The sequence below is a fragment of the Balaenoptera acutorostrata genome, chromosome 6, assembly GCF_949987535.1.
Source record: "Balaenoptera acutorostrata chromosome 6, mBalAcu1.1, whole genome shotgun sequence".
Taxonomy (NCBI): Eukaryota; Metazoa; Chordata; class Mammalia; order Artiodactyla; family Balaenopteridae; genus Balaenoptera; species Balaenoptera acutorostrata.
This window is the reverse complement of record NC_080069.1, coordinates 119,344,633-119,370,052: the sequence shown is the minus strand read 5'-3', so window position 1 is coordinate 119,370,052 and position 25,420 is coordinate 119,344,633. Positions and strand designations below refer to the sequence as shown.

At 40.0% G+C, this 25,420-nt stretch overlaps 1 protein-coding gene across 13 annotated transcripts in view; it reads left to right on the top strand.

The window, feature by feature from the left end:
- The window catches only part of FNBP1 (formin binding protein 1), a 143,851-nt gene that overhangs the window by 63,438 nt on the left and 54,993 nt on the right, over positions 1-25,420 (top strand). For all 13 annotated transcript variants that reach the window (XM_057547926.1, XM_057547937.1, XM_057547936.1 and 10 more), the window contains exons 3-6: positions 2,019-2,075; positions 2,775-2,922; positions 17,675-17,737; positions 18,174-18,278. In XM_057547926.1, the coding sequence (XP_057403909.1) occupies positions 2,019-2,075; positions 2,775-2,922; positions 17,675-17,737; positions 18,174-18,278 (373 nt within the window). The remainder of the gene's footprint in view (positions 1-2,018; positions 2,076-2,774; positions 2,923-17,674; positions 17,738-18,173; positions 18,279-25,420) is intronic.

The window sequence follows — 25,420 nt, the reverse complement described above, 5'->3', positions numbered from 1 at the left end:
AACTCAAAGAATTCTACCGTGCTTTCAATATATAAGATTTCTCTCTTTTAACAAAGTGAATCAGCTATGTATAGCTGATTCACTTTGTTATAAAGCAGAAACTAACACACCATTGTAAAGCAATTATACTCCAATAAATATGTTAAAAAAATTAAATTAAATTAAAAACAAAAATTTCTCTCTTTTGCATTAATTTTTCTCTAAGGCACATGCTTAGAGGAAATACTGCTTTTTCACATTCTTTCAAATCTAGATCTATTAGATAATCTTTGCTGTGTATCCAGAGTATCAGTAGAGAGAACACAATGTAGTTTGTTTAAGCATAGCTCACGTGATAGCAACCTCCAAGTCAGTACATTTTTCTTTCATCAGTTTGTCTAATTATAATTTTTAAATTGTTATATACCCATGCCTTCTTTTTAAAGTAATTGCAACAATCACTATTCTATTGGGTGGTATATATTCCCTGGGAATTTACAAACTTTAAGGGACAATAGAGGTCATTTCACCCACCTGCCTCGGGCTTACAGATGAGAAACTGGAAGCACAGGCTTGCCCATTGCTTTGTCTGAGGTTACACCATCTAGTCACATGGCCTCTGGATTCCCAGAGCAATGTCCTTTTTACTAAAGTCCTCTGCCTCTCATGTCACCTAGTAACACCTGTTAGAGGTGAACTCACATTTCGCTTTGTCTGTAAAACGTACCATGATCAAAATTGTAAATCTACAGTAACTTTTAAAAATTATTTATTTATTTATTTATGGCTGTGTTGGGTCTTCGTTTCTGTGCGAGGGCTTTCTCTAGTTGCGGCAAGTGGGGGCCACTCTTCATCGCGGTGCGCGGGCCTCTCACTATCGCGGCCTCTCTTGTTGAGGAGCACAGGCTCCAGACGCACAGGCTCAGTAATTGTGGCTCACGGGCCCAGCCGCTCCGCGGCATGTGGGATCTTCCCAGACCAGGGCTCGAACCCGTGTCCCCTGCATTAGCAGGCAGATTCTCAACCACTGCGCCACCAGGGAAGCCCCACATCTTCTTTATCTATGGCTGTTCTTCTTCCTTTTTTTTTCCAATATTTATTTATTTATTTATTGGCTGCATCAGGTCTTAGTTGTGGCACGTGGGATCTTTCGTTGCATCGTTCGGGCTTCTCTCTAGTTGTGGCGCATGGGCTTGGTTGCCCTGCGGCATGTGGGATCTTAGTTCCCTGACCAGGGTTCGAACTGGTGTCCCCTGCATTGCAAGATGGATTCTTAACCACTGGACCACCAGGGAAGTCCCTCTATGGCTGTTCTTCTAACTACACAACCCAAAATCAGGACCCAAAAGAAATCAATCAGTGGAACAAATGTTAGTGAGTTTTCTTTTTTCAAGATTACCTCTTAGTTTTTGTGTAACTTGAAGCATGCAGAATGTAGAGGGGAGTATCTGGATTCTTGACCTGGAGATGGGATTAGGAAGAGAGATTAGAGCAATTTTGACTAATCTGAGTGTGTTCAGTGCAAGCCTGCTAAGCAGGTTAAAAGTTCTCCTTGATAAATGTCTTAGCATAACCATCCCCCCAATATTGTCTCTACTTCCTTCAAGAAGACTTATTCACAAGTAGTTTTCATTAGGTTTCGGGAGAGCATCACACAGCCTTGAAAACCTGCCCTTGACACTTTGATTTTTCATTTAAACATTTGGACTCAGTCCATATGCTTGCCTTGGATTTAGAGCAATAATGGTTGCATAGAAACACATGGTCTGCCCTCGCCAGTTAAATAATGTCAGGTCTTAACATCCAGGTAAATGACCAGTTGGCGACCATTTCTGTTCTTATTTGCTCTACCTTTAGGTAAAAGAGTCAAAGCTATGCAAGTCTTTCACGCTGAAAGATGGAAGGAAATAAATGGATTTCAGCTGTGGACATTTTGTGACTTCTTTTTTTAACTTGTAAACAAAAGCACTGACTTCGTTCATTCCTCATTTCTCAATTATCCTTCTGTATAAGGTGACATGTCTGTCTTTTTGTTTTAGGAACCTTTCGAAGAAATACCAACCTAAAAAGAACTCGAAGGAGGAAGAAGAATACAGGTGTGTTTATCACTGATTGTTATGTGGTAATATCTGTATGGCATTGTTGATGATTATAAAGGAAATCTACATATATTTTGTAGATATAGCTACAAAAACAAGTTGCCTTCCTCATTCATATCTGTGTCAGTTTTTAAACTGGGGAAAGACAATAAAAACCTACTGAAATAACTTATACTGAGTCACTAGACCTATTCCAGATTGTTTCAATTAAGGTAATTAGGATAAGCTTAGAATATAATCTAAGCAAATACAGGAAGTGTGGACTGTGCATTCTACATCTTGATTTGGTTTTGTAATATCAGGTGTCTCATTCATCCAAGAAATATGTCTGTTCAGACAGCAATTAAGACATCTTAACATGAAAAGCCCAAAAGTATTGTCTATAATTTAGATCTAAATATCCATGACATTAGTACCTATAGTACGTATATGTATTTTGGGTTATATGTGGGCTATTAACAAAGCCAAATATTGCCTTATGTAGGGCAATTTGGCTTCACAAAATGAAAAATATTGCAGTTGTAATTTATTCTGCGCCATTTTGATGAGAACCCTCTTATGTGTAATGAATTGTCAAGACCCTATGGGAACTGGATGCAAATTAACCCGATTTTAATTACTGTATCGCTGGTGGGAAGCAACATGAGAGAGGATGTGCCTTGTTTGAAAAGGAGTGGTGTGCATTCTGTTCTGTAGGTATACAGCATGTAAAGCCTTCCTTTCCACCCTGAATGAGATGAACGATTATGCTGGACAGCATGAAGTCATCTCCGAGAATATGACCTCCCAGATCACCGTGGAGTTAGCACGCTACGTCCAGGAATTGAAGCAGGAGAGGAAATCGGTAACTAAAATTTGTTTTTTCTTCCTAAGAGATGGACCAAAGATGATGGGAGTATCCCTACAAGTTTTAAAATTATCAATAAATGGAATCATATGAGATGGTGGGTCTTAAATTGCCACCTTTGAGACGCGTATAAACATTCCTGACCCTGTTCGTAGAAAGTGTTTCTAGGTCTTTACATCTGATTTCAAGCGTCCCTCGGACATTCTGAAACTCATTTGTGGATCCCAGAATACTAACCCCTTTGAGGAATTTAAATATATTTGCGGCTATCGGATATACAAGAGTAAGCAATACAATATGATGTACGCTGTGTGGAATAAACTGTGTTAAAATAAATGTTATAAGGAGTTCAAAAGAGCCAGAAACATGACCTCAGTTACAGCCACTTCGTTCCGTGGCTCATTCATTGTCATCTAATGAAGAGGGCCTTTTTGTTCCTTTTGTCATCATTACAATCTTTTCATAGCTTTTGTTGTTAACAAAAGGGAAAAATGTACCCTCAAGTAAAGTATATTCATAGTCAAGATTTTGCCCTAAGAGATTTATCATTAAGCCATGGTGGTCTGTATCATTGTACTTTGATCGCCTGTGAGGTGCATAATAATTTGTTAGTAATAAAGTACCAAAGTTGGCCAGTGATATGCTTTTCTGTATAAATTTGAGTCCACAGTAATTCTTTTAATGCTCTGGAGATACATGAGACAACAAGATTAATAGGGTTCTTGCTGAAATGGTGGAGATATTAAATAATAATGACCAAAATAATTATTTAATTGCAGTTGTGATAGTTTTGACAAAGTACGAGTACATATGTGAGAACATATAATGAATGGGAACACCTAACATGCTTATGCTCTGGATCATGGGAAAGCTTCCCGGGGGGCTTGACAGTTAAGGCTTTAACAGGACTTGAGGGACAAGTAGAAGTTGCATGGGACAAACATTCAATAGAGGGAGCAACCGTGCAAAGGCCCTGAGACAGGAAGGTGTTTGGAACATCTGAGGAGTTTAGTTCTTTCTGAACTGTAAATATGTAGCAAATAGCTTTGGATATGTTTAGAAGTAAGGAAGAGATATATGCCTTAGGATCGACCCATTGGATTAAAAAAAGAGCTAATACACTGAGCTGATGTTTTTATCTATTCACATTAAAGCAGTGATTACCAAGCAGACACAATTTTGCTCCCCACCCCAGCAAACATTTGTCAATGTCTGGAGACATTTTTGGTTATTAGGGGCATTATAGCTGGGGGGTTGCTGCTGGCATCTAGTGGGTAGAGCCCAAAGGTGCTGTCAAACACCCTATAACACTCAGAACAGCCTCCACGACAAAGAATTACCTGGTCCAAAATGTCCATAGGTGCTGAGAAACCCTGCACCAGAGCTCCAATTAGGTGACAGTCTCTATAGACCATGCACTAAAGGAGAGCTTTTCTTTTATATGATGGAAAGGAAGAAGTGAAACAGAATATTAAGGTTTGGAATTAAGCAAAATACCTAATATAATCATAAAGTAAACACAATAAATCTGAACACAATGCTGGACTACTTCCCTCGTTCCTGACTTGCCCTTGACCTTGCAAAGTTTATACCTTCTTCTTATTTGTTACTTTGGTCAGTGGCTTGTATCTCTTGCTGACCTTCCTTCACTCATACAGTTTAGCATTTTAGCCAACACCCTAAACAAAAACTGTGCATTTACCTTAGTAGGAATCATTAATTGTATTTCTGGAGTGAATCATGAAGTGTGAAGCCCACATAACTTGGCCTCCTCCTACTTATTTGAATTCTCCCCCTCCAACCATGTGGCCTTCTTACCCTGTGCGATCAATGCCCTGTGTGATCCTGCCCCTGGGCCTTTGCACTGGCTTTTCTCGCCTTGGTAAGCTTTTCCCCCAGGTATCTCCAGAACTCACTTCCTGACTTCTTTCTCAGGAATATCATCTCATTGAAGTCTATCTTGTTTACCTTATTTAAAAGTACAAAGTCCCCCCACCTTCTCCACCCCATTTCTACCACCTCCCCCTGCTTTATTTTTCTTTAGTACTTAACCAGCATCTAACATTTTATGTATTTACTTGTTTGTTTTTCTTTCACCCCACGCTGTAAGCTCCACTAGGGCAAGAATTTTCTTGTCCACTGTTGTATTCTCAGTCCCTGGAACGGTGCCCAGTGTGACACAAAGCAGGCTCTTGATCAATACTCTTGGAGTGAAAGAAAGAATTGAGAAGTAGAAGCAGCCTTCTTCGACATAGCTTAGTTCTCAGTTAGACTTCGTTTCACTAGTTGCAGATCCTTGTATTTCTTTGCTGTGTTATGATTGTGTCCTTTTGTTTTATTTACTCACTGGTAATCATGTCTTTTTTACAGTCTGTCATGTCTTTACTTTGAATTCCTTTCCTTTTTTAATAAAAAATTATAGTAATTTAATGAGTAAATTATAGGTGGTGCAGACACGTTAAATAATATCTTGCGATGCATAGCATTCCTTTTATTTTAAGGAGAACTGCATGTATGCTTCTCTGAGTCAGATGTTCTGTTGAGAGGAGCTGTAAACAGTATGCTTTCTTAAAGCCTTTTGTAATTCTATTGAGATGAAAATTTTGGAAATTGTGAAACCTTTTAAAATTCTAGAAAGAGTATCAGTAAGTACATGTACATTTGTGGTGTTTTAATATCATGCATCATGAACATTTCTGCTTTGCTTATTATGTGGGTAATAGCTACCATTATTTTGAATGACTGCATGATGTGGCATTGTGTTGATGTTCTCTGATTTCTAAAATTACTCTCCTAATATTGGATATTTAACTGTTTGGCCTCAAGGGATCGTTTTTACAGGTTATAATAACTGACTTCTATCCTCACAGCATCCCTGGGGGAGGGGGAGGGCTGTTATCTTATACATTGTGCTCATTATCTTACATTTTGTTACCAGGCAGCCCACCTCTCAGGGCAGCGCGCATTCACACACATGCTCTGGTTCCCACTGAGTTATTTTCTTGAACTGACCCCTAAGGATGCTGGGCTAACTGGTGTGAAGGTCTCCATCAGCAGTCAGCTGTAGAAAGGGCTCCTTGAGATCATCTCACACTATGCAGTATTTCTCCTTGCAACCTTTCACTTTTGGCTACCCTGACTTTTCTTAGTAAGTGATCTAATTTTCATACGGATGACTGTCAAAACCACAGGAGAATGTGATGGTTTCCACTTTCTGGTGACGGTAATTATCAGCAGAAGTGCCACAACAGAGCGAGAGCCCAAATCCAGCTCTTCTGGGGTCAAATCCAGTTGCTGCTTTGATGCGGGACCATGAAGGGCTGACAGTGAACTTCAGATCTTCTTTAGAGGAGAGGAGAGCCTCAATCAGCAGTATGTCCAGAGAGCCGCAGCTCCTGGCAGGTAGGGAGGAGAGGAAAGGACCCACGCTCTGCAGTCAACAAACCCACTCAGGACTCGGGCAGCCCCACCAGCTAGGAAACCTTAGGCAGGTTATATAACTCTCTGAGCAGCCAGTTCTGCATCTGTAACTGAGGCTGATTATAATAAACCACCTTCCCGAGTTCAGGGGAGGATCGCAAGAAAACAGGTACAAACCGCCTAGCACCACATTCTGTGTATTGATATATAGGCACTGCATATCTGGTACCTTCCATCAGGTCATTCTGTTTCTCAATACAGAATCTCCTTTCTACTCCAGAAAGGGTTTGATCAGGGTTTATTACAGAAAACAGGAGCATATACAGGTCTCCTTGTGACCATATGTCATAACATATTGTCCATAACAGGACCAGTCTAAAAAATGTTGAATTGGCTGATGGCATTGAAAACAAGCCGCTTTTAAAATTTTAGGTGGAGTTACTGTTTCTCATGGCTGACTACAAATAGTGTCTTGCTAAAGTACCATTCTTAACCATCAGCTTAATACATTTTGGGCCATTTGATACAGTGGCGAAATCCTCCCTGCCCAAAGGGATGATTTAGAATTTACAGGATTACTGCTGTATCTCATTACTGCATATAGAGAGGATTTCCAAGTTCAGTTCAGAATACTAGTAGAAAATTATTTTTCATATAGATTTTGCGATGTTTGAATAGATGAATCTCTAACAAGAGTGCCTGATGAGAAATAGCTCACCATGCAAAAAGATGAGGTTTCCTTCCTTTTTTGAATGGATTTGAAAGGAAGTAGAAGACAGTAAGGTAGTGGGAGAGATGGATATTCTCCTTGCCCCTGAGGCCATATCGTGCTCATGAGCCAGCTGTTTGATCTTAAACAAAAGCTTAAAGTCTTAAAGGTATAACTGATTCACTTTGCTGTACAGCAGAAGCTAACACAACATTGTACATCAACTATACTCCAATAAAAATTAATTTTAAAAACTCTTGAAGTCTTAAAAGTAAAATAGGATAGTACTTGCTGTTCATGTTTTTGGGAGAAAGGCTGATTTTTTAAAATTTGTTTTATTTTTTATTGAAGTATAGTTGATTTACAATGTTGTGCCAGTCTCTGCTGTACAACAGAGTGACTCAGTTACACACACATATATATACATTTCTTTTGGGACTTCCCTGGTGGTCCAGCGGTTAAGATTCTGCGCTTCTGCAGCAGGGGACACAGGTTTGACCCCTGGTCAGGGAACTAAGATCCCACAGGCCGCGTGGTGCGGCCAAAAAAAGAAAAAAAAAAAGTGTGAAAAGACTTTGTCAACATAAAAAAAAAATTCTTTTCCATTATGGTTTACCCCAGGAGATTGGATATAGTTCCCTGTGCTATACAGTAGGACCTTGTTGTTTATCCATTCTAAATGTAATAGTTTGCATCTACTAAACCCCAAACTCCCAGTCCGTCCCTCTCCCTCCCCACCACACCACCCCCGCCCCCCTGCCCCTTGCTTCGTTCTCTATGTCTGTGAGTCTGTTTCTGTTTCATAGGTAGGTTCATTTGTGCCATATTTTAGATTCCACATGTAAGTGATGTCATATGGTATTTGTCTTTCTCTTTCTGACTTACTTCACTTAGTACGATAATCTCTAGGTCCATCCATGCTGCTGCAAATGGCATTATTTCGTTCTTTTTTATGGCTGAGTAGTATTCCACTGTATATATGTACCACATCTTCTTTTTCCATTCATCTGTTGATGGACATTTAGGTTGTTTCCATGTTTTGGCTATTGTGAATAGTGTTGCTGTTAACATAGGGGTGCGTGTATCTTTTTGAATCACAGTTTTGTCTCAGTAATGCCCAGGAGTGGAATTGCTGGATCATATGGTAGTCCTATTTTCAGTTTTCTGAGGAACATCCATACTGTTTTCCATAATGGCTGCACCAACTTACATTCCCACCAGCAGAGTTGGAGGGTTCCCTTTTCTCCACACCCTCTCCAGCATTTGTTATTTGTAGACTTGAGAAAATGTGATTTTTATGCAGCAGTTTCCACATATGCTATGTTCTCCTGTTACAATGCAGCTCACTCACATAATATTATGAATAACCAGTGTTGGTCCTGACACACAAAAATCCGTTTGCTCATTTTGATGAGAATATGTTGATTTTGTAAAAGGAAATTCTTTAAAAGAGAGCTTTGACTTGCCATTTGCAAGAGCACAGCTGTTGAGGTTCTTTCCTAAGCCTGGTGTTCAAGCTAGCAGCAGTTCTCATTAAGAAACACCAACACTCCTGGAAGCCTGAGAGGAGGGGGACTCTTAATTTCTTCACCTCATGGGCTCCACTTAAGGCAATTGTATTTTTGTCAAGATGCTCACCTTCTCTTTAGAGGTGATGGACTCAGTGGCCAGTCCTTGGGGTGAATATAAGTCAAAGTACACAGTGACCGTTCCTCTGTTTTGCCTTCAGTCTTTTATTCTCAAACATAAATTATCAATGCATCTGATCCTGTGACAATGTCTGGGATTTACTGGTGTTCAATGATAATGGATAGAAATAAGTGGAAAATCAACAGTTCTTTCTAAGGCAACATGATTAGTTTTAATGTGTAAAGTTTAGACATTTTATACTTGCCTGATTTTCCTAGATTTTTATAAACTTACAGGAAGTACAAGATTCATCATCTCTTTAAGCTGACCACATACAATAAGAACGTCTGTTTCTTTTATTTACTTTCCCTTTTTAAGGGGAGTTGCTGTGATTCATTGATTAGTTACCAAAGTTTTTAAAGAATGTTACTAAAACTCTGAATTAAAGAACAAAAACTCACAATTCTTATCAATCAAAATCATTTTTCCAAGTTTCCTTCTGGATGTCATTTATAGATATATAGATAGTTATTTATATAGAGAAGTATTGATATCCTCTATATATGGATATAATATACATATAATATTTAAGGGTATTAGTCCTAGTATAGGTATAATTTGTTTTTCTTTATTCCCCATTCAATATCATAAACACTTTATATGTTTCTACATGAAACTATATAGTTTTCGTAATTAGAATTTTAGTGGCTATGTATTATTCTAACACATAATTCACTTAACTAATTACTGTTTAATCATAGGCTATTAGTGGTTTCTGATTATTTATTTATTTAGTTATTTAGTTATATAAATAATACTGCTGTGAATTCTTTACTTTTGTAGCTGTTTTCTTTGTGTGGGGGGTGGGGATTATTTCTCCAAGCTAAATTCCCAGAAATGAGAATATGAGGTCAAAGCAGACCAGATTCATGGTTCTTGGTTCAACTTTGGCCATTTGTGAGATTGATGGTCTTTAAAAGAAGAAAAGATGAGATTCCCAAGTTGCTGAAAGGACCAACTTGGGTGTGAATTGGCTTATCTGAGATGTGGGTAATTCAGAGTTGCTATCAGATAGATTCCTCTGAAAGAACTATTATAAATATGCTCTTACTAGCAATTTTTGCACTCTGAATCAAGTTATTAAAGAATTTTAGAGAGAGAGATTCAGCTCCAACCTTTGAGTCTGGGTAGGGTTATCTGCAGTGGTCACCACTAACCACATATGAGGGATTTATGGAGATTTATAGATCCAGGAGGGGAATGAGGAAGTTCCAGCCAACATTTACTGGAACCTCCAACTACGTTTACTCCTGGCAGGTGGAAAGAACGCTTGATTACAAAATGTTGGCCAGGAGCAGAATCACTTTTTTGGCAATGGTTATCTGAAGAGTTCTGGAGGAAATAATTATACCTTCAGTGACTCACTAAAATTTTTATAAATCTCAGATAATGCTTGCAAGACCCCACATTACTGAGAATTGACAATATGAAATTTTCCCCCAAGGTTTTGGAAATGTTTAAAAATGGATACTAAAAGCCACACATTTACACAGCGGTTAAGAATCTGCCTGCCAGTGCAGGGGACACGAGTTCGAGCCCTGGTCCGGGAAGATCCCACGTGCCGCGGAGCAACTAAGCCCATGTGCCACAGCTACTGAGCCCAAGTGCCACAACTACTGAGCCCGCGCTCTAGAGCCCGCTCACCGCAACGAAGAGTAGCCCCAACTCGCCGCAACTAGAAAAAGCCCACGCGCGGCAACAAAGACCCAACTCAGCCATAAATAAATAAATAAATATTTAAAATAAATAAATAAAATAAATAAAATAAAAGCCACACATTAAAAAGTTTAGGTATTGGCTATGTCCTATTTATGAAACTTATGAAGGGGCTTAATTTCCTATAAGGCAGTTCTGCAGCCCAGACTGACTCTAGTATGTTTAGAACATGTTTTGGTTTTTTGGTTGGTCTTTGTTGGTTGGTTTGTTTTTTGGCTGCTCTATGCCATGCAGCTTGTGGGATCTCAGTTCCCTGACCTGGGCCACGGCAGTGAAAGTGCTGAATCCTAACCACTGGACCACCAGGGCACTCCCTAGAACATGTTTTTATAAGAGATGACAGCAAAGAGACAAAACTTAGCAGAAAGGAAAGCAAAAAGTAAAGGGAGCTTATCTATATGACCAAGCTAATTACAAATCTGTTTTTGATTTATTCAGTCCTATTGAGATTCCACTGTGGATACTCTGCTATAAAGCCAGAACCTGTAGGAAGAAAACACAGAAAAGCAAGATAGATTTTAGATTTCATGATCTGGAAAAGGAGCAGTGGGTCTAAAGAGCTGTTCTTCCTTACTGGTGTTACTGCATTTATTTAAGTAAATCAAAATGCGGGAAACCCTATAAGAGTTGTTGGTCTTCTGCGTGTCACGCTTATACAGCACCCACTAATAGCCCCTGGTTTAATGTATGTCTAGAAGGTGTATTTTGTTTTGTTCTGTTCTCTTTGTTTTCAAAGAACATGTGATAGCGGCATTCAATTAATTAACACCCTGTCTCCACTGTGGTTCTGTCACTGCAACACCATTGGCCTGGTGAACCAAAAAACTTTTATTTTCTCATTTATGGGGTAACATACTTAATTATCAGGATCCTTAAATTCTGTCCTTGATTTCTTGGATTTGAAATGCGACTTTGGGTTTTGTATTTCCCCCTTGTAAGTTAGAATGAGACCTTCTTTCTCTTCCAAAAAGTGTGAGAATTTCTTGACTACTGTGGTGTGTCTCACCTGACTCTCCTATATCCAGTCATCTCCCCTTAGATGTCTGATATAGCATCACCCATCACCCATGTCCGCACCGCTGTCAGCAGAGGCCCTGGAGCCCGGCAACAGTGTGAAGGACGCCCCAGAGTTGTGCAATGCGGTGACCCTGTCAGCCTGTCCAAAACAAACTTTGGATTCCCCAAAGTTTATCCTTTATCATGCCCCATTCCAATCTGCAATTCCTGCCATCTGTGAATGGCAGTCCTTTTTAACCCAGTTGTTCTGGCCAAAAACGTGGGGCACCCAGGACTTACTTTTCCCTTATGCCCCATCTTCTGTCTAATGTCAAGTCCTATCAGCTCCCCCTTCAGTAATTGTTCTGAACCCAAACACTTCTCACCACATCCAGTCTCTCATCATCTCTCATCTGGAGGACTGTCCTAAGCCTTTTATTTTTAATTCATCTCTGCTTCCAGGCTTGCCCCATGGTCCGTGGTCCAGCTCCCCATCTCCGTCTCCACCACCAGCTCATCCTTAGGCAGGTGGTCCCCATCCTCCTGCCTGGTCCCCCTGCACCTCCTGCCCCCATTCAGTCCATTCTCCACGCAGCAGCCAGCGCAACCTTGTGATAGTGCAAATCAGACAATGTCCCTTCCCTTCTTAAAATTTCCAGTAGCTTTCCATTGTGCTCATGTGGCTTGGGAGGCTGTCCACGTCTAGCCCTTGCCGCCTTCTTCTGCCTTATCCTTCCTCTCAGTCTAATTGCACTGGCTTCTAGCTGTTCCTTGGACACGCCAAGCCCTTTCCCACTTCAAAGCATCTGCATTAACTGTTCCTGCTGCTTGGAAGGGTGTTTCCGAGAACTTTGCAATTTCACTCCTACACTTTATTCAAGTCTCTGCTCAAGCGTCCTCCCAGACCGCCCTATCTAAATGCTGCCTGCACCCACACCCATTCCTCTTGAGTTCCTTACCGTCTTTCTCTTACTGCTGTGTCCACTATTTCACTAGGAAAGGGGCTTTGTTTTATTCACAAGTAAAGCAACACCCTGCACATGTGGGTGTGGAATTAACACCTGTCGAGTGAACGATTTGAGTTAGATTTTAAGATCTTTCAGCCCAAGGAAGGATTACTGTCCCAAACGTTTCACCCATCAACCTCGCACTCTATCTAAAGTCCTTATTAAGGGCGATTTTCCTTGTTTTGGTTTGGAAGAACAGTTTCATACCCTTGGAAGAGATCAAGTGAGGAATCTGAGTCATTTGCTGCTTAATACTGATCATTTGACGATCCTTTCATCCTGAGTTAATTGGGATTCTTCAGAGGAATTAGAACTTTAAGGGATGTGAAAGAAGGGATTGTTTTGAAGAACAGTTTAAAAAAGACTACTGGAGTCTAGGTAAAAAGTGTGGATGTGGGGAATTCCCTGGCGGTCCAGTGGTTAGGACTCAGTGCTCGCACTGCCGAGGCCTGGGGTTGGGTCCCTGGTCGGGGAACTAAGATCCCACAAGCTGCACGGCAAAGCCAAGGGAAAAAAAAGTGTGGTTGTGGGGAGAGTTCTGGGGAGTAAAAGCCAGCCTGAGAATAAGAGGGTCGGTGGCGTAGGGGAGCAGCTGGAGAGGGGATGAAGGAAACTTGGCTGGGGCTGCTGGACCTGGACCTGGACTGGGGAGGGTAGGGGTGGGGGGTGCTGCCCAGTGCCTGGATGGTCAGCGTTACAGGGGAAGTTAAATAACTGAAAACATGGCACGGGGAGGCAGGCATTTTTAGGAACTTTAAACAAGTTCATTGAGAAGATATTTTTATTATAAATGAATTTGGGGGAAACAGGCCTTACTGAAGAAAAGCAGAATGCAACTCCTGTCAGGAACGTTTCTGGGTTTATGGTTTGGGACTTCAGTGAAGTGACGGAATGCTCCCTTGAGCAGGTCTGAAGATGCTTCACAGTTTTCCTACACAGTCCACATAAAGATCTACACACACAGATTTATCGCTACGTTAATTAATCCTGAGTCAGGCTTAGAAGCTGCTAGCATTCAAACCCACCACACTGTAGGTTTTGAGGAAATTCTAATATTTGTCACAGACATATTTTCTGGAAGCTCCTTTTCTCTTGGCCTTTTCAAGTTTTTGTGTTCCTTTGTTTTCATCTGTGGAATCTGAGTTTTATTTAAAATTCCAGATGGCTGACTGTCCTTAGTTGAGTGTTTATTCTTTTTATTTTTTTTCCACTTTTTTCTTTTTTTGAAGTGGCTGTTCTCACATCAATGCCATATTTTGCTTTTTTAAATGTAGTTTTAAAAATTAATGATATATTATATATATATAGTAAAAGGAGCAGCTGTTGTACCTAACTGTAACGTGTGAATAATAAACATTCTCACTGTTTGTCTATCCAGCCTAAGTATGATTTTTTGCAGTGCAGTAAAATCTCCTTGGAAGCTTTGTCATTGTCTTTTTTTTTTTTTTTTAATTTATTTATTTATTTTTGGCTGCACTTGGGCTCAGTAGTTGGGCTCTAGAGTGCAGGCTTCAGTAGTTGTGGCGCACGGGCTTAGTTGCTCCGAGGCATGTGGGATCTTCCTGGACCAGGGATCAAACCCGTGTCCCCTGTATTGGCAGGAGGATTCTTAACCACTGTGCCACCGGGGAAGTCCCTGTCATTGTCATTTTGCTTTAAGTTAATGTTTGCCTATTTTAGGTTCCCTGTGATTTTTTATCTCAGCTACCCCTGGCCCCCAGGAAATTTCTAAAAAATTTTTCAAGACTGATTTTATTTGTATAGATTTTACCTGTATATTTTTAAGGTTCAACCAAAAAGTTGAAATGAAAGTAAGTTTAGCTGTCACCCCAGATACCATCAGGCATTTTTAAAAGGTCTATTATTATGTTTGAAGAGAAACTAAAGCATCTTATTACAGGAGAAAGCAAAGAGCATTTTTCTGGGTCTCTAGAGATGGCATTTCCTGTCTCTCCTCTGACAGGAGAAAAGAGCTGTGATGACTTCACCCCGTGGCTCCAAAAGAAGTGCTTATTATCTTTTTCTAGAGAACAATTCCTCTTTATTTAGGGCTTGGAGACACACTTTTTAGATCCACACTTGCTATCTGCCCAGCGAAGAAATGTTTGACCATTGTTTGTTAGTAAACAACAAACACATCTGGCAAGCTGGTTGGTTTCTTTAACTTTGTAACTGTTAAGACAGCTTTTCCGATTAAAGGAGGGAAGATGGAGCTGGCTACAAAGGACCGCCGCTATTTAGGTCATGGGATGCTCAGGACTGTCAGGAGGGCTTTTGTTCCATCCGTTAGTTTCCTAAGGGGTCAGGCAGCACAAGGTTGTTTTTGTGTGTTGCAGGCAAATCCATTTTGGAGGAACACATACTAGGCAAGAAAGACTGGAAGGAAAATCAGTGACACCTCGATTTTTTTTCTTAAGCTACATGGAATGCAATCACAGGTGTAGTTCTCAGATCATTGTTTCGGTCCCACCGAATTGTGGTGTCATGGGGTGTGTCGTGACAGGAGTCCTTCCTGGCAAAAAGCTCACCAGTAACGTCAAGCAAAGTCCACACCGTGCTTGAAAAATAAATTCATATTTATTTTTGAACCTTGGAATGAAGAAGTGACAAGAGAGTTTACTATGTAGTAGATTTTCAATAAAAATCATCCCTCGTGCTTCCAAAAACATGACCTTTTTTGGAACACTATTGTCTTCAGAGAAGATTCCTTTGCTAGTAAAGCCCATTCCACCTTTCCTGTGCCGTGTCCGTCACTTCTCCATGTTCTTTGTGTGTGTTTCCTCTCCATCAGGACGGCCCCGGCTGTGAGGGAGCTTTCGTTTTGTGAAAACATTCATTTCAGGGTTGCTGTCGAGTTGGAGCGGAAGCTTTGAGCCCAGCTCTGAATTGGGTGCCGAGGTTTTCTTTTTCTTTTTGTGTCTGTCTTTGAATCTCGAAGTAAGATTTGGGGGAATGGAGGTATCTTTTCTGCAAACTGCAGAACACAGGGGACCTGCTTAGGAAATGGGGCTGGTCCTCTGGACTGTTTGGGACAATGACGAGGGACTCCCAGGGCCTAGGGGCACAGCTGAGCCTTGATCTCCCTCCTGAGCCGTCTTTAAAACGATATATGTGGCTTTCAGAAAACCTGTACTTCCTCCAAAGCTCCCTAACTCTGCTCTCAGCTTACCTTACTCCTCCCGAAGCCCGATCCTTTCTTGCTTGTTTATTCCTACCTTCAACTCCATCTCTTTTCGGTCCTATCCCTGTGTCTATTATGAGACTTGAAAAATGAAGCCCCACGGGGCTCCTCTAGACCAAAAAATTGCTAGATGGATAAACCTTGCTGTCAAGAGGCGCTTAAAATGGTGAAACTTGACCTCAGAAGAGAGACAAGAAAACATTCCCTTATAAAGGAACACTGTTATTAAAAAAAAAAAAAAATCTGATTTTGTCTCCTCCTCCCTGGCCTCCCAGGAGTCAGCTACCTTTTGTGACTCGGCTAAGCCATAGGCGCTGACGACTGAGAGAAAAGGCTTTGAGGCTGTACCAAGGGGACCTCTCCGTGCCTGTCCCCCTTTCACCGTGCCTTCTCTACAGCACACCCCTCCCAGCCGTGCTTACCTCGGCGGCCAGAAAACAGAGAGCACATTCAAGCCTAGCCATTGAGGGAAGGCCATTTATTAAAAGGAGCATTTACCACTTGTGGAAAGGGCTCAGGAAAAGCAGTAAGGGATGGAGCGGTACCCCCAGGCTAATCACGGTGGGGAGCTGCCATGGCCCTGGGTCTCAAAGGGCAAGCAGCCTTGTAGGAACTTCAGAGGTCAGCTGCAGGGGCGCTGCTTGACCGGAGCTGTGGCCTTTGGTCAAAGGACCTGGCCAGCCCCTGGCATCCTAGCGAGGGAAAGCTGCAGATAGAAATTCACGCCCTCTGATATGCCAGAACCCTCTCCGTGGCAAATCTAACGGAACCAGAGGGCAAGGGCTTCTGTTCACGTAGTCCATGCAAGTCTGAACAACCTTGGAATCACTCGGACCCCTCCATATCTCACAGCCCACATCTGATCTGATTCGCCAGCAAATCCTAGTGGTTTTCCTGATCAAAGGACACCCAGAATCTGAGCCTCTGTCACCACCTGCACTGCTACCCCATGGTCCAAGTCTCCATCATTTCCAGGGTTGGAGAGAGACTCCCACCTGGAACCTTCCTTTACGGCATCTACAGATCCCCCGCTCATTCATACGAAAAGCCTGCGAGACCGTGCACGGGCTGCCCCTTTCTTCTCTGACCCCATCTCCTCATATTCCTGAGGCTCACTTTGGTCTGGCCCTCTGGTGTGCTTGATGGTCAACACCAAGCACATACCTGCCTCAGGGCCTTTGCAGATGGCAGGGAGGTGAATTTTAAGTTTTAAGAAAATCTAAGTAATGGAAACATCTATCCACACAAAACTTATACAAATGTTTGCAGCTGCATTATTCATAATAGCCCCAAACTGGGAACAACCAAATGCCCATTAGCTGGTGAATGGACCAACAAGATGTGGTATAGTCACCCAAAGAAATATCACGCCGCAATAAAAAGGAATAAAGTACTGATACATGTGATCACGTGGATAAACCTTGAAAACATTAGGCTAAGTGAACATTATGAAATAATGAAGGCATGATGTGAGTCACAAAAGACATCATATTGTACGATTCCATTCATATGAAACTTCCAGAATAAGCAAATCTATACAGACAGGAAGTGGTGTGGTGGTTGCCTAGGGCTGGGGAGGATGGCGGGTGACAGCTAAGAGGTACAGCGTTTCTTTTTGGGGTAATAAAAATGTTCTAAAATTGACTGGTGAGGGTTGCCTATTTTGTGACTATACTAAAACCCATTGAATTGAACAATGCCATGGGTGAATCTTTTGGTATATGATTACATCTCAAAGCAATTAAAAATAAAGATCAAAGTGATTGCCGTCTTAATAAAGCATTCCTGTCATTTTTACAAGTGGTGTATGTAAGTCTTAGCAATCAGTATTATTATAGCTAAAGTTTGAAAGTGAACTCTTGACTATTACTGTTTTCATTTCCCGTTTATTTTTTAACTCTTAAATTTCTCTGGCATGCACATGCTAGATATTCAATATTTAAATATCATTGAAGTGGATGAATTTTTCTTTTCTCAAGTGTTAATATGAGAAAGAGGGGGTACTAATTATGGGTGTGTTCCCCCCTCTAGCACTTTCACGACGGACGGAAGGCACAGCAGCACATAGAGACTTGCTGGAAGCAACTAGAATCAGTAAGTGAAAACCCAACCGCTCAAGAAATGTCTTTATAGATTTTCTCGTTTGAATTTAACTTAAGCTTGAATCAACCAGTAAGTACAAAACAAACAGAGACACTATTTATTGTCTTTAGAGATTTGTATAATTTGAATTTAACTGGTTTCTAGAAATCATTACTGAAAGTAAAATGTTAAGCCCAAAAGAGTTCAAGCAGAGTCTTTTTCTAAAAATCATATGGAAAGAACAAAGATTAGACAGTTTGGATGGAAATAAATGTGGATTTTAAAATAACTTCCTGAAATGATGACACGGAACAAATCAGTTTGGAGAAGAAAGCTTTCGGGGTGGTGGGGGGGCGGGGCGGATGTCGATAAAATTACATCTTCTCATAAGAATCTCATGGTTTCATTAAAAATTACTTTCCCCGCCACCATCTTCCTCTGCTTTTAGAGTAAAAGACGTTTTGAGCGGGATTGCAAAGAGGCTGACCGAGCCCAGCAGTACTTTGAGAAAATGGATGCTGACATAAATGTTACAAAAGCAGATGTTGAAAAGGTAAGGTGAAAGTGAGGGTCTTTCTTTCATTTCCCTTTTTAATGTTCATCACATATCCTCCCAGACTGCTGGTCCCCAAGTTCTCCTTTCTGCTGCAACCACAAAAGGCCACTTTACTTGGGATCATTTTCGTGTTGTGTCAACGGAGGGATGTTGGCGGTGGGGTGTCAGGGAGAGAATCTAAAATTTGGGGAATCTTCGGTGTTATGATTTGAGCAGTTTGTTGATTTATTTAGTCATCAGGATGATAACACGGAGACTTAGACCATGAACATACCTTAGGGGGTGGTTTCCGCAGGCTGTGGTTCTCTCTTAATGGCTTTTCAAAGAAAAAGTCAGCCTCTTAAAAGCTGGAGCAGACTGTCCAGTGCCATCTGGAAGAGCTCGGCCGCTTACGGTGCTTCTGTTAAAAAGATAAAGAGATTCACACGAGTGGCCTGTGTTCTAATGGATTCATTCAGGTTGCTAACAGGTTGTACTTGAAGGCTTGCATTGGAGAGTCCTCCCGAAAGCTTTTCCCGAAATGGACTTGGATTGGCAATTAGGAATATTATTATAAAGCTTGTACTGTGTCTTCCTGTGGTTCCCTCTGTGTTTTTTCCCTGGAAGTTAAAGTTTCTTTTTATAAAAGTCATCAATATTAGTGTAAACAAAACTAGGCTGTTAATAACAGTATTCATTCGTGACTGCCCAGGGCTATTTTGGCATTCACAGACTCATGCTTTACATGGGGGAAAACCCTGCATTTTTGTAGATTTCTTTCACTTTTGCCAGATTATTTGGAATTGAATTTGCTCAGAAAATAGTGTGAATTAGTTATTTATTGCCCAATTCTGCCAAATTCCTTGCTTAAAGCCTAGGTATATATTAGTATGCCTTCCTCTAAAATTATCTAATATATTAGAAAACACATTCTTAATGTCTATATTTGATCTTGAGTGGAGATATTTACTTTACCAAAAGATATATTAATTTGCTGGTAAAGTTACCATAAATTTGTTATAAGTTCTCATAAAATATTAATTCCCCAAAGTACTTAATATGTTATTCCATTAAAATAGATTGACCCAAAGTTTATCAAAAAAACATTTGGGGTTAAAGGAGGTAAAATCAGTATACGTGTCCCAGAAACATGCCTGGCACAAAGGTATGCATTTTGTAGCAAATATTTTATTACCCTAAATGTAAAATTGGAGTGATTTTTATTTATTGAAAGACTTTTTAAAAGGCATTACTATTATGGCCTTTTCTTAGAAAAAAAGCTATCTATCCTTGCTCGTTGTAGAAATACCTGAAAATACAACCAAATGAAGTGGGAGAAAAAAATTAAAACATCCAACTACGGTAAATAAAATACCTTTCAGAGCCTCCGCCATTCCTTCCTGGTCTCTAAACAAAGCTTTTTTTTTTTTTTTTTTTTTTTTTTGGCCGCGCCACGTGGCTTGCAAGATCTTAGTTCCCTGACCAGGGATCGAACCCGTGCCCCCTGAAGTGGATGCACGGAGTCCTAACCACTAGGACTGCCAGGGAAGTCCCTCAGAGCCTTTTCTTTAAAAAAGATTATGTATACTACACATGTACAGTGTAAAGAATAGTAACAAAGGGAACAGCTGCTAATCCACAACCTGTCTTAAGAAATAAAAATCTTATTGTTGCCTTTCAAGTCTCCCTTCCTAACTTCATCCTTCTCTTCACCCTAGAGGTAAACTTTATCCTTAATTTGGTGTTAATCTCCTCCTCGCTTCTTCATAGCTTTACCGTAGGTGTCTGTACCTCCAAAGAGTTTATTTCATAATTTTGCGCCCTTTTCACCTTTATAGAAACAAAATCATACTTTCATTTCTTTTCTTGTGACTTGACTGTTTTTCATCTGATATTATGTTTTTTACTTAATTCATGTGGACTATAGAGCACATAACTTTTATATATTAATTTTAGAGCCAGATGCCTGCTAAACTCTCTTTTTATTTCTATTTTGGGGTTTTCCGTAGAGACAGTCATAACACCAGCAAATAATACAGTCTTATTTCTTCTTTTTCAATCTTTATGTCTTTTATTTATTTCTCTTATCTTGCTCTGCTGGTTATGACCTCTATTATGCTGGCAGTAGCAGTTATTGTGGACTTCCTTATCTCGTTCTAGATTATAAAGAGAGTGCTTCAAATGTTTCCCCATTAAGCATGATTATAATATACCCTTTATTGGGCTAAGGGACTTCCCTTCTTTTTCTATTTTGCCAAGAAGTTTTTTAAAAATTTTATTTGTTTATTTATTTATTTATTTTTGGCTGTGTTGGGTCTTCGTTTCTGTGCGAGGGCTTTCTCTAGTTGCGGCAAGCGGGGGCCACTCTTCATCGCGGTGCACGGGCCTCTCACTATCGCGGCCTCTCTTGTTGCGGAGCACAGGCTCCAGACGCGCAGGCTCAGTAGTTGTGGCTCACGGGCCTAGTTGCTCCGCAGCATGTGGGATCCTCCCAGACCAGGGCTCGAACCCGTGTCCCCTGCATTGGCAGGCAGATTCTCAACCACTGCGCCACCAGGGAAACCCCAAGAAGTTTTTTTTTAAAGCTTGACTTAATATTGAACATCATCAAATACCTTTTCTGCTTCCTTTAATCCATTAACAGGTGGATTACATTATTAAATTTTCTTGTGTTGAACCAAATTAGCGTTCCTGGGACTAATATAACTAGGTTATGATGTATTTTTTTTTAGACAGAGCTGAATTTATTTTGTTAACATTTTAAGATTTTGCATCTATAGTCACTGAAATTGACCTGTAATTTTTCTTTCTTGGCTGTTCTAGCTTTTGCTTTACTTCTTTTTAGTTTTGGGGTGTTGCCCTTTATTTTCTGGATAATATATGTAAGATGAAATTAACTGTTCCTTAAATATTTTGTAATACTTTATTGTGGGAGAGTTTCTAACTACTGATCCAATTCCTTTATTATCTTTTCTTTGGTTGATCCTGGTATGTTATATTTTTCTAGAAATATATCCATCTCATCCCAAGTTTTCAAGTTAAGTGGCCAAAAGTTGCCCATCATATTCTCTCACCTTAATTTTTTGCTGCATATATGGTGTGTCCCCCTTATTTATTCCTAATATTATTTATTTATACTTTTGGGGGAGGGCCTTTTTTTTTTTAATCAATTCTTATTTATTTATTTGGCTGCATTTGGTCTTAAATGTGGCATCCGGGATCATCGTTGTGGCATGAGGGATCTTTCGATGCAGCACGGGCTTCTCTCTAGTTGTGGCACGTGGGCTCCAGAGTGCACAGTCTCAGTAGTTGCGGCGTGCAGGATTAGTTGCCCCACAGCATGTGGGATCTTAGTTCCCCAACCAGGGATCGAACCCATGTCCCCTGGATTGGAAGGTGATTCTTAACCACTGAACCACCAGTGAAGTCCCGGGAAGGGTCTGTTTTGTTTTGTTTTGTTTTAATAATGTATACATTTTAAAATTTTTATTTATTTATTTATTTATGGCTGTGTTGGGTCTTTGCTGCTGCGTGCGGTCCTTCTCTAGCTGCGGTGAGTGAGGGATACTCCTCTTTGCGGTGCACTGGCTTCTCATTGCGGTGGCTTCTCTTTGTTGCAGAGCACAGGCTCTAGGCGCACGGGTTTCAGTAGTTGCGGCACATGGGCTCCAGAGCACAGGCTTAGTAGCTGTGGCGCATGGGCCTAGTTGCTCCATGACATGTGGGGTCTTCCCCAACCAGGGCTTGAACCCGTGTCCCCTGCACCAGCAGGCAGACTCCCAACCACTGCACCACCAGGGAAGTCCGAGGGTCTGTTTTTTTTTTTAAAGGACGTTAATGGTCTTCATCTTTTATTTGTTTGTTTGTTTGTTTGTTTTTGGCCACACCGTGCAGCATGTGGGATCTTAGTTCCCCGACCAGGTATCGAACCATGCTCCCTTCAGTGGAAGCGCAGAGTCTTAACCATTGGACTGCCAGGGAAGTCCCGAGGGTCTGTTTTTTAAATCATTTTTTATTAGTATTTTACAAGAACCAGAAGTTATCTTTATGGAACTTCTTTGTACTTTCGACTTTATTTATTTTCTTTTTCTTCTTCTTCCTCCTCTTCCTCTTCTGTCAATATCTTTGGATTTATTTTATTGCCCTTTTAAAAATTTCTTTCTGCAGATGCTTTCCTCATTTCAACTTTTCTTCTTTTCTAATATAAGCATTTAAGGAACAAAGTTCCCATTTAAGTACTGTTTTATTTGCAACCCATGAATTTTGGTATGCAGTAGTATTATTATTATTCATTTTCAGATATTTTTCATTTCTTTTACTATTTAGTCTCTCCACTAATTTATTTGGAAGCATATTTTAAAATTTCCAATTGTATGATGTATTTAAACTTATCTTTTTGTTAATGATTTCTAACTTAATTGCATTGTGGTTATAGAAAGTCTGAGTTTGAGACTTTTACGTTTGTCGAGACTTGTCTTATAGCCTAGTACAGGGTCAGTTTTTATAAATGTTCTCTAAGTAATTGAACAGAATGTGTATTTTCCATTTCTTGGTTGCAGAGTTCTACATTTTTTCATTAGAGCAAACTTGCTGATTACCCACATCTTCCCATCATTAAGGATTTTTTGTCTGCTTGTTGTAATGTATTTTGATAGAGATATGTCACTTCTTTGTGCCTCACTTTCCTTGTCTGTAAAATGGGAACACAGAAGGAAACGATTGATGCAAGTGTTGGTTGAGATAATATGTACAAGATACTCAAAGCCATTTATGGCAGTGGCCAGTGATCATTACATTAACTATTGTGATGATAATGATGAAAGATTTGTTATTTTCTGTCCATTTTGCTCTTCCATTGTAAAGCTGTTTTATTAAAAAATAAAGTTTAGAATTGTAATGTCTTCAATGTGATTTAATTTTTCACTGATATGTGGTGATCTTCTTTCCACAGTCATGCTTTATGCCTTGAAGTCTATTTTACCCAACATAAACCAGCCTTTTCTTTGGGTCAGCATTTGCCTGGCAAGTCTTTCCCATAGTTTTAGTCTATATGTTTCTTTGTTCCCATATTTAGATGTGTCTTTTGTAAATGGCATATAGCTGGATTTCTTTTTAATCCAGTCTGATGGTCTTTACCTTTCACCTGGAGAGTTTGGATGGATGTATACCATCTCATTTTATTTCTATTTGTTTCACTTTTTCTATGTTTCCTTCCCCCTTTCCCTGATACTCTCTGTTTCTTGCCTTCTTGGATTTTTGAAAATTGTGTTTTGTTTTCCTCATTCCATTTTCTCCTCTACTGCTTTGGAGATTATGTATTCTATTTCTGTGCTTTATTTGGTAAACCTAGACTTTTTTTTTTTTTTTTTTTTTGGCTGCATTGGGTCTTTGTTGCTGTGTGTGGGCTTTCTCTAGTTGTGGCAAGCAGGGGCTACTCTTCGTTGCGGTGCGTGGGCTTCTCATTGTGGTGGCTTCTCTTGTTGCGGAGCATGGGCTCTAGGCACGCAGGCTTCAGTAGCTGTGGCACGTGGGCTCAGTAGTTGTGTCTCATGGGCTCTAGATCGCAGGCTCAGTAGTTGTGGCACACGGGCTTAGTTGCTCTGCAGCACGTGGGATCTTCCTGGAGCAGGGCTCGAACCCATGTCTCCTTCATTGGCAGGCAAATTCTTAACCACTGCGCCACCAGGGAAGTCCTGGACATTTTAACATATATGTTCAGCCTAACTATAAAGAAAATTAAGGTCTTTACTAGTGTCCACCCAAACAACTTTAACTAAAACCAGCTCCCTCTTAACACTGCAATGTATTTGTGAATATTTTTGGTTCAACTGCATTAATTTTTTTTTTTTATAGTTCTGGAAGTATACTTTCTATTTTCTTTATTCACCATTTCTTTTTGTACCTGGGGTCTTATTCCTTCTTCCCAAAGGACACCTTTAGAAGTTCCCTTAGCAGAGATTTATTCCAGTAAAATCTCAGTTTTTGTTTGATTGGAACTGTCTTTTTTTCACTTTCATTCTTGAAACATGATTTCTCCATGTGTACAGCCCTAGGGTGATTGTATTGCACCTGGAGGGTCTTATGCTACCATCTTTTTTTGTTTGTTTGTTTGTTTGTTTGTTTTTACCATCTTTTGACTCCCATTTGTAGTTGACAAGTCACAGTGTGTGAGAAGCCAGTATAATTGTTAATCCTTTGAACATAATCTGTCTCTTCTTTTTAGTAACTATTAAAATCTATTTTCTTGTCTTTTTGTCTTTAAAATAGGGGTGACTTTCTTTACCTTCCTTTTGATTCATCGGGCTTATTACCTCCAGATTGGAATTTTCTGATGCTTGCCTATTCCTCATTCTATTGTTTCCATTGGAACTCTGATTATAAGGCATTAGTTAAAATATCTACTCTATGTCCTCCATGCCTATTAAGCTATATTTGTATTTGCCATCTCTTTGTCTCTCTCTTTCTCTGCTGTGTTCCATGTAATTCCTTTAGATATAACTTTCATTTCAGTAATTCTCTCTTAAGCTGTGTCTAATCTGTGGTTTAACATGTCCATTGAGTTTCTAATTTCAGTTGTTACATTTTCATTTCTAGAAGTTCTTTATAGTTCTCTTTAAAATCTATCTAGTCATTTGTTATTTTCTTGTTGCTTTCTCACACCCTTGTACCGTATTTTACTTCTTTAAACATACTAAACACACTGACTTTATATTCTCTATTTGATTAATTTCAGTATCTACAATTTATATGGGCCTGTTTCTTCAGTTTGTTGTGTCTGCTGACTTGTTTATGGTGACTTGTTTCCTCCTATATTTTTGTCCTTTCTTCTATAATGCCATAAATGTGTTGCTGAAAAACTTTATGTTCTGCAAAAAAAGCTGCTAAAAATAATGAACAGGACTTAGGGGAAAATAGGCTTAGAAATAGATCACTCAATACTTACAGAACTTTGTAACCAGAGAACCAACAAAACAACAATCCTAGTAAAACAACTAGTATTTGAATTGAGTATCACAGTCCTTGTCCTTTAAGATGTAGGTCCTTCTGAGTATTAGGGCCTTAAGACATGTAGGTCCTTGGAAGCATTCACTTTCAGCAAAATGAAAAATCTGATCCTGGCTAAATACTTCCTGCACTTATCTGTCGTTCTGCCACAGGTG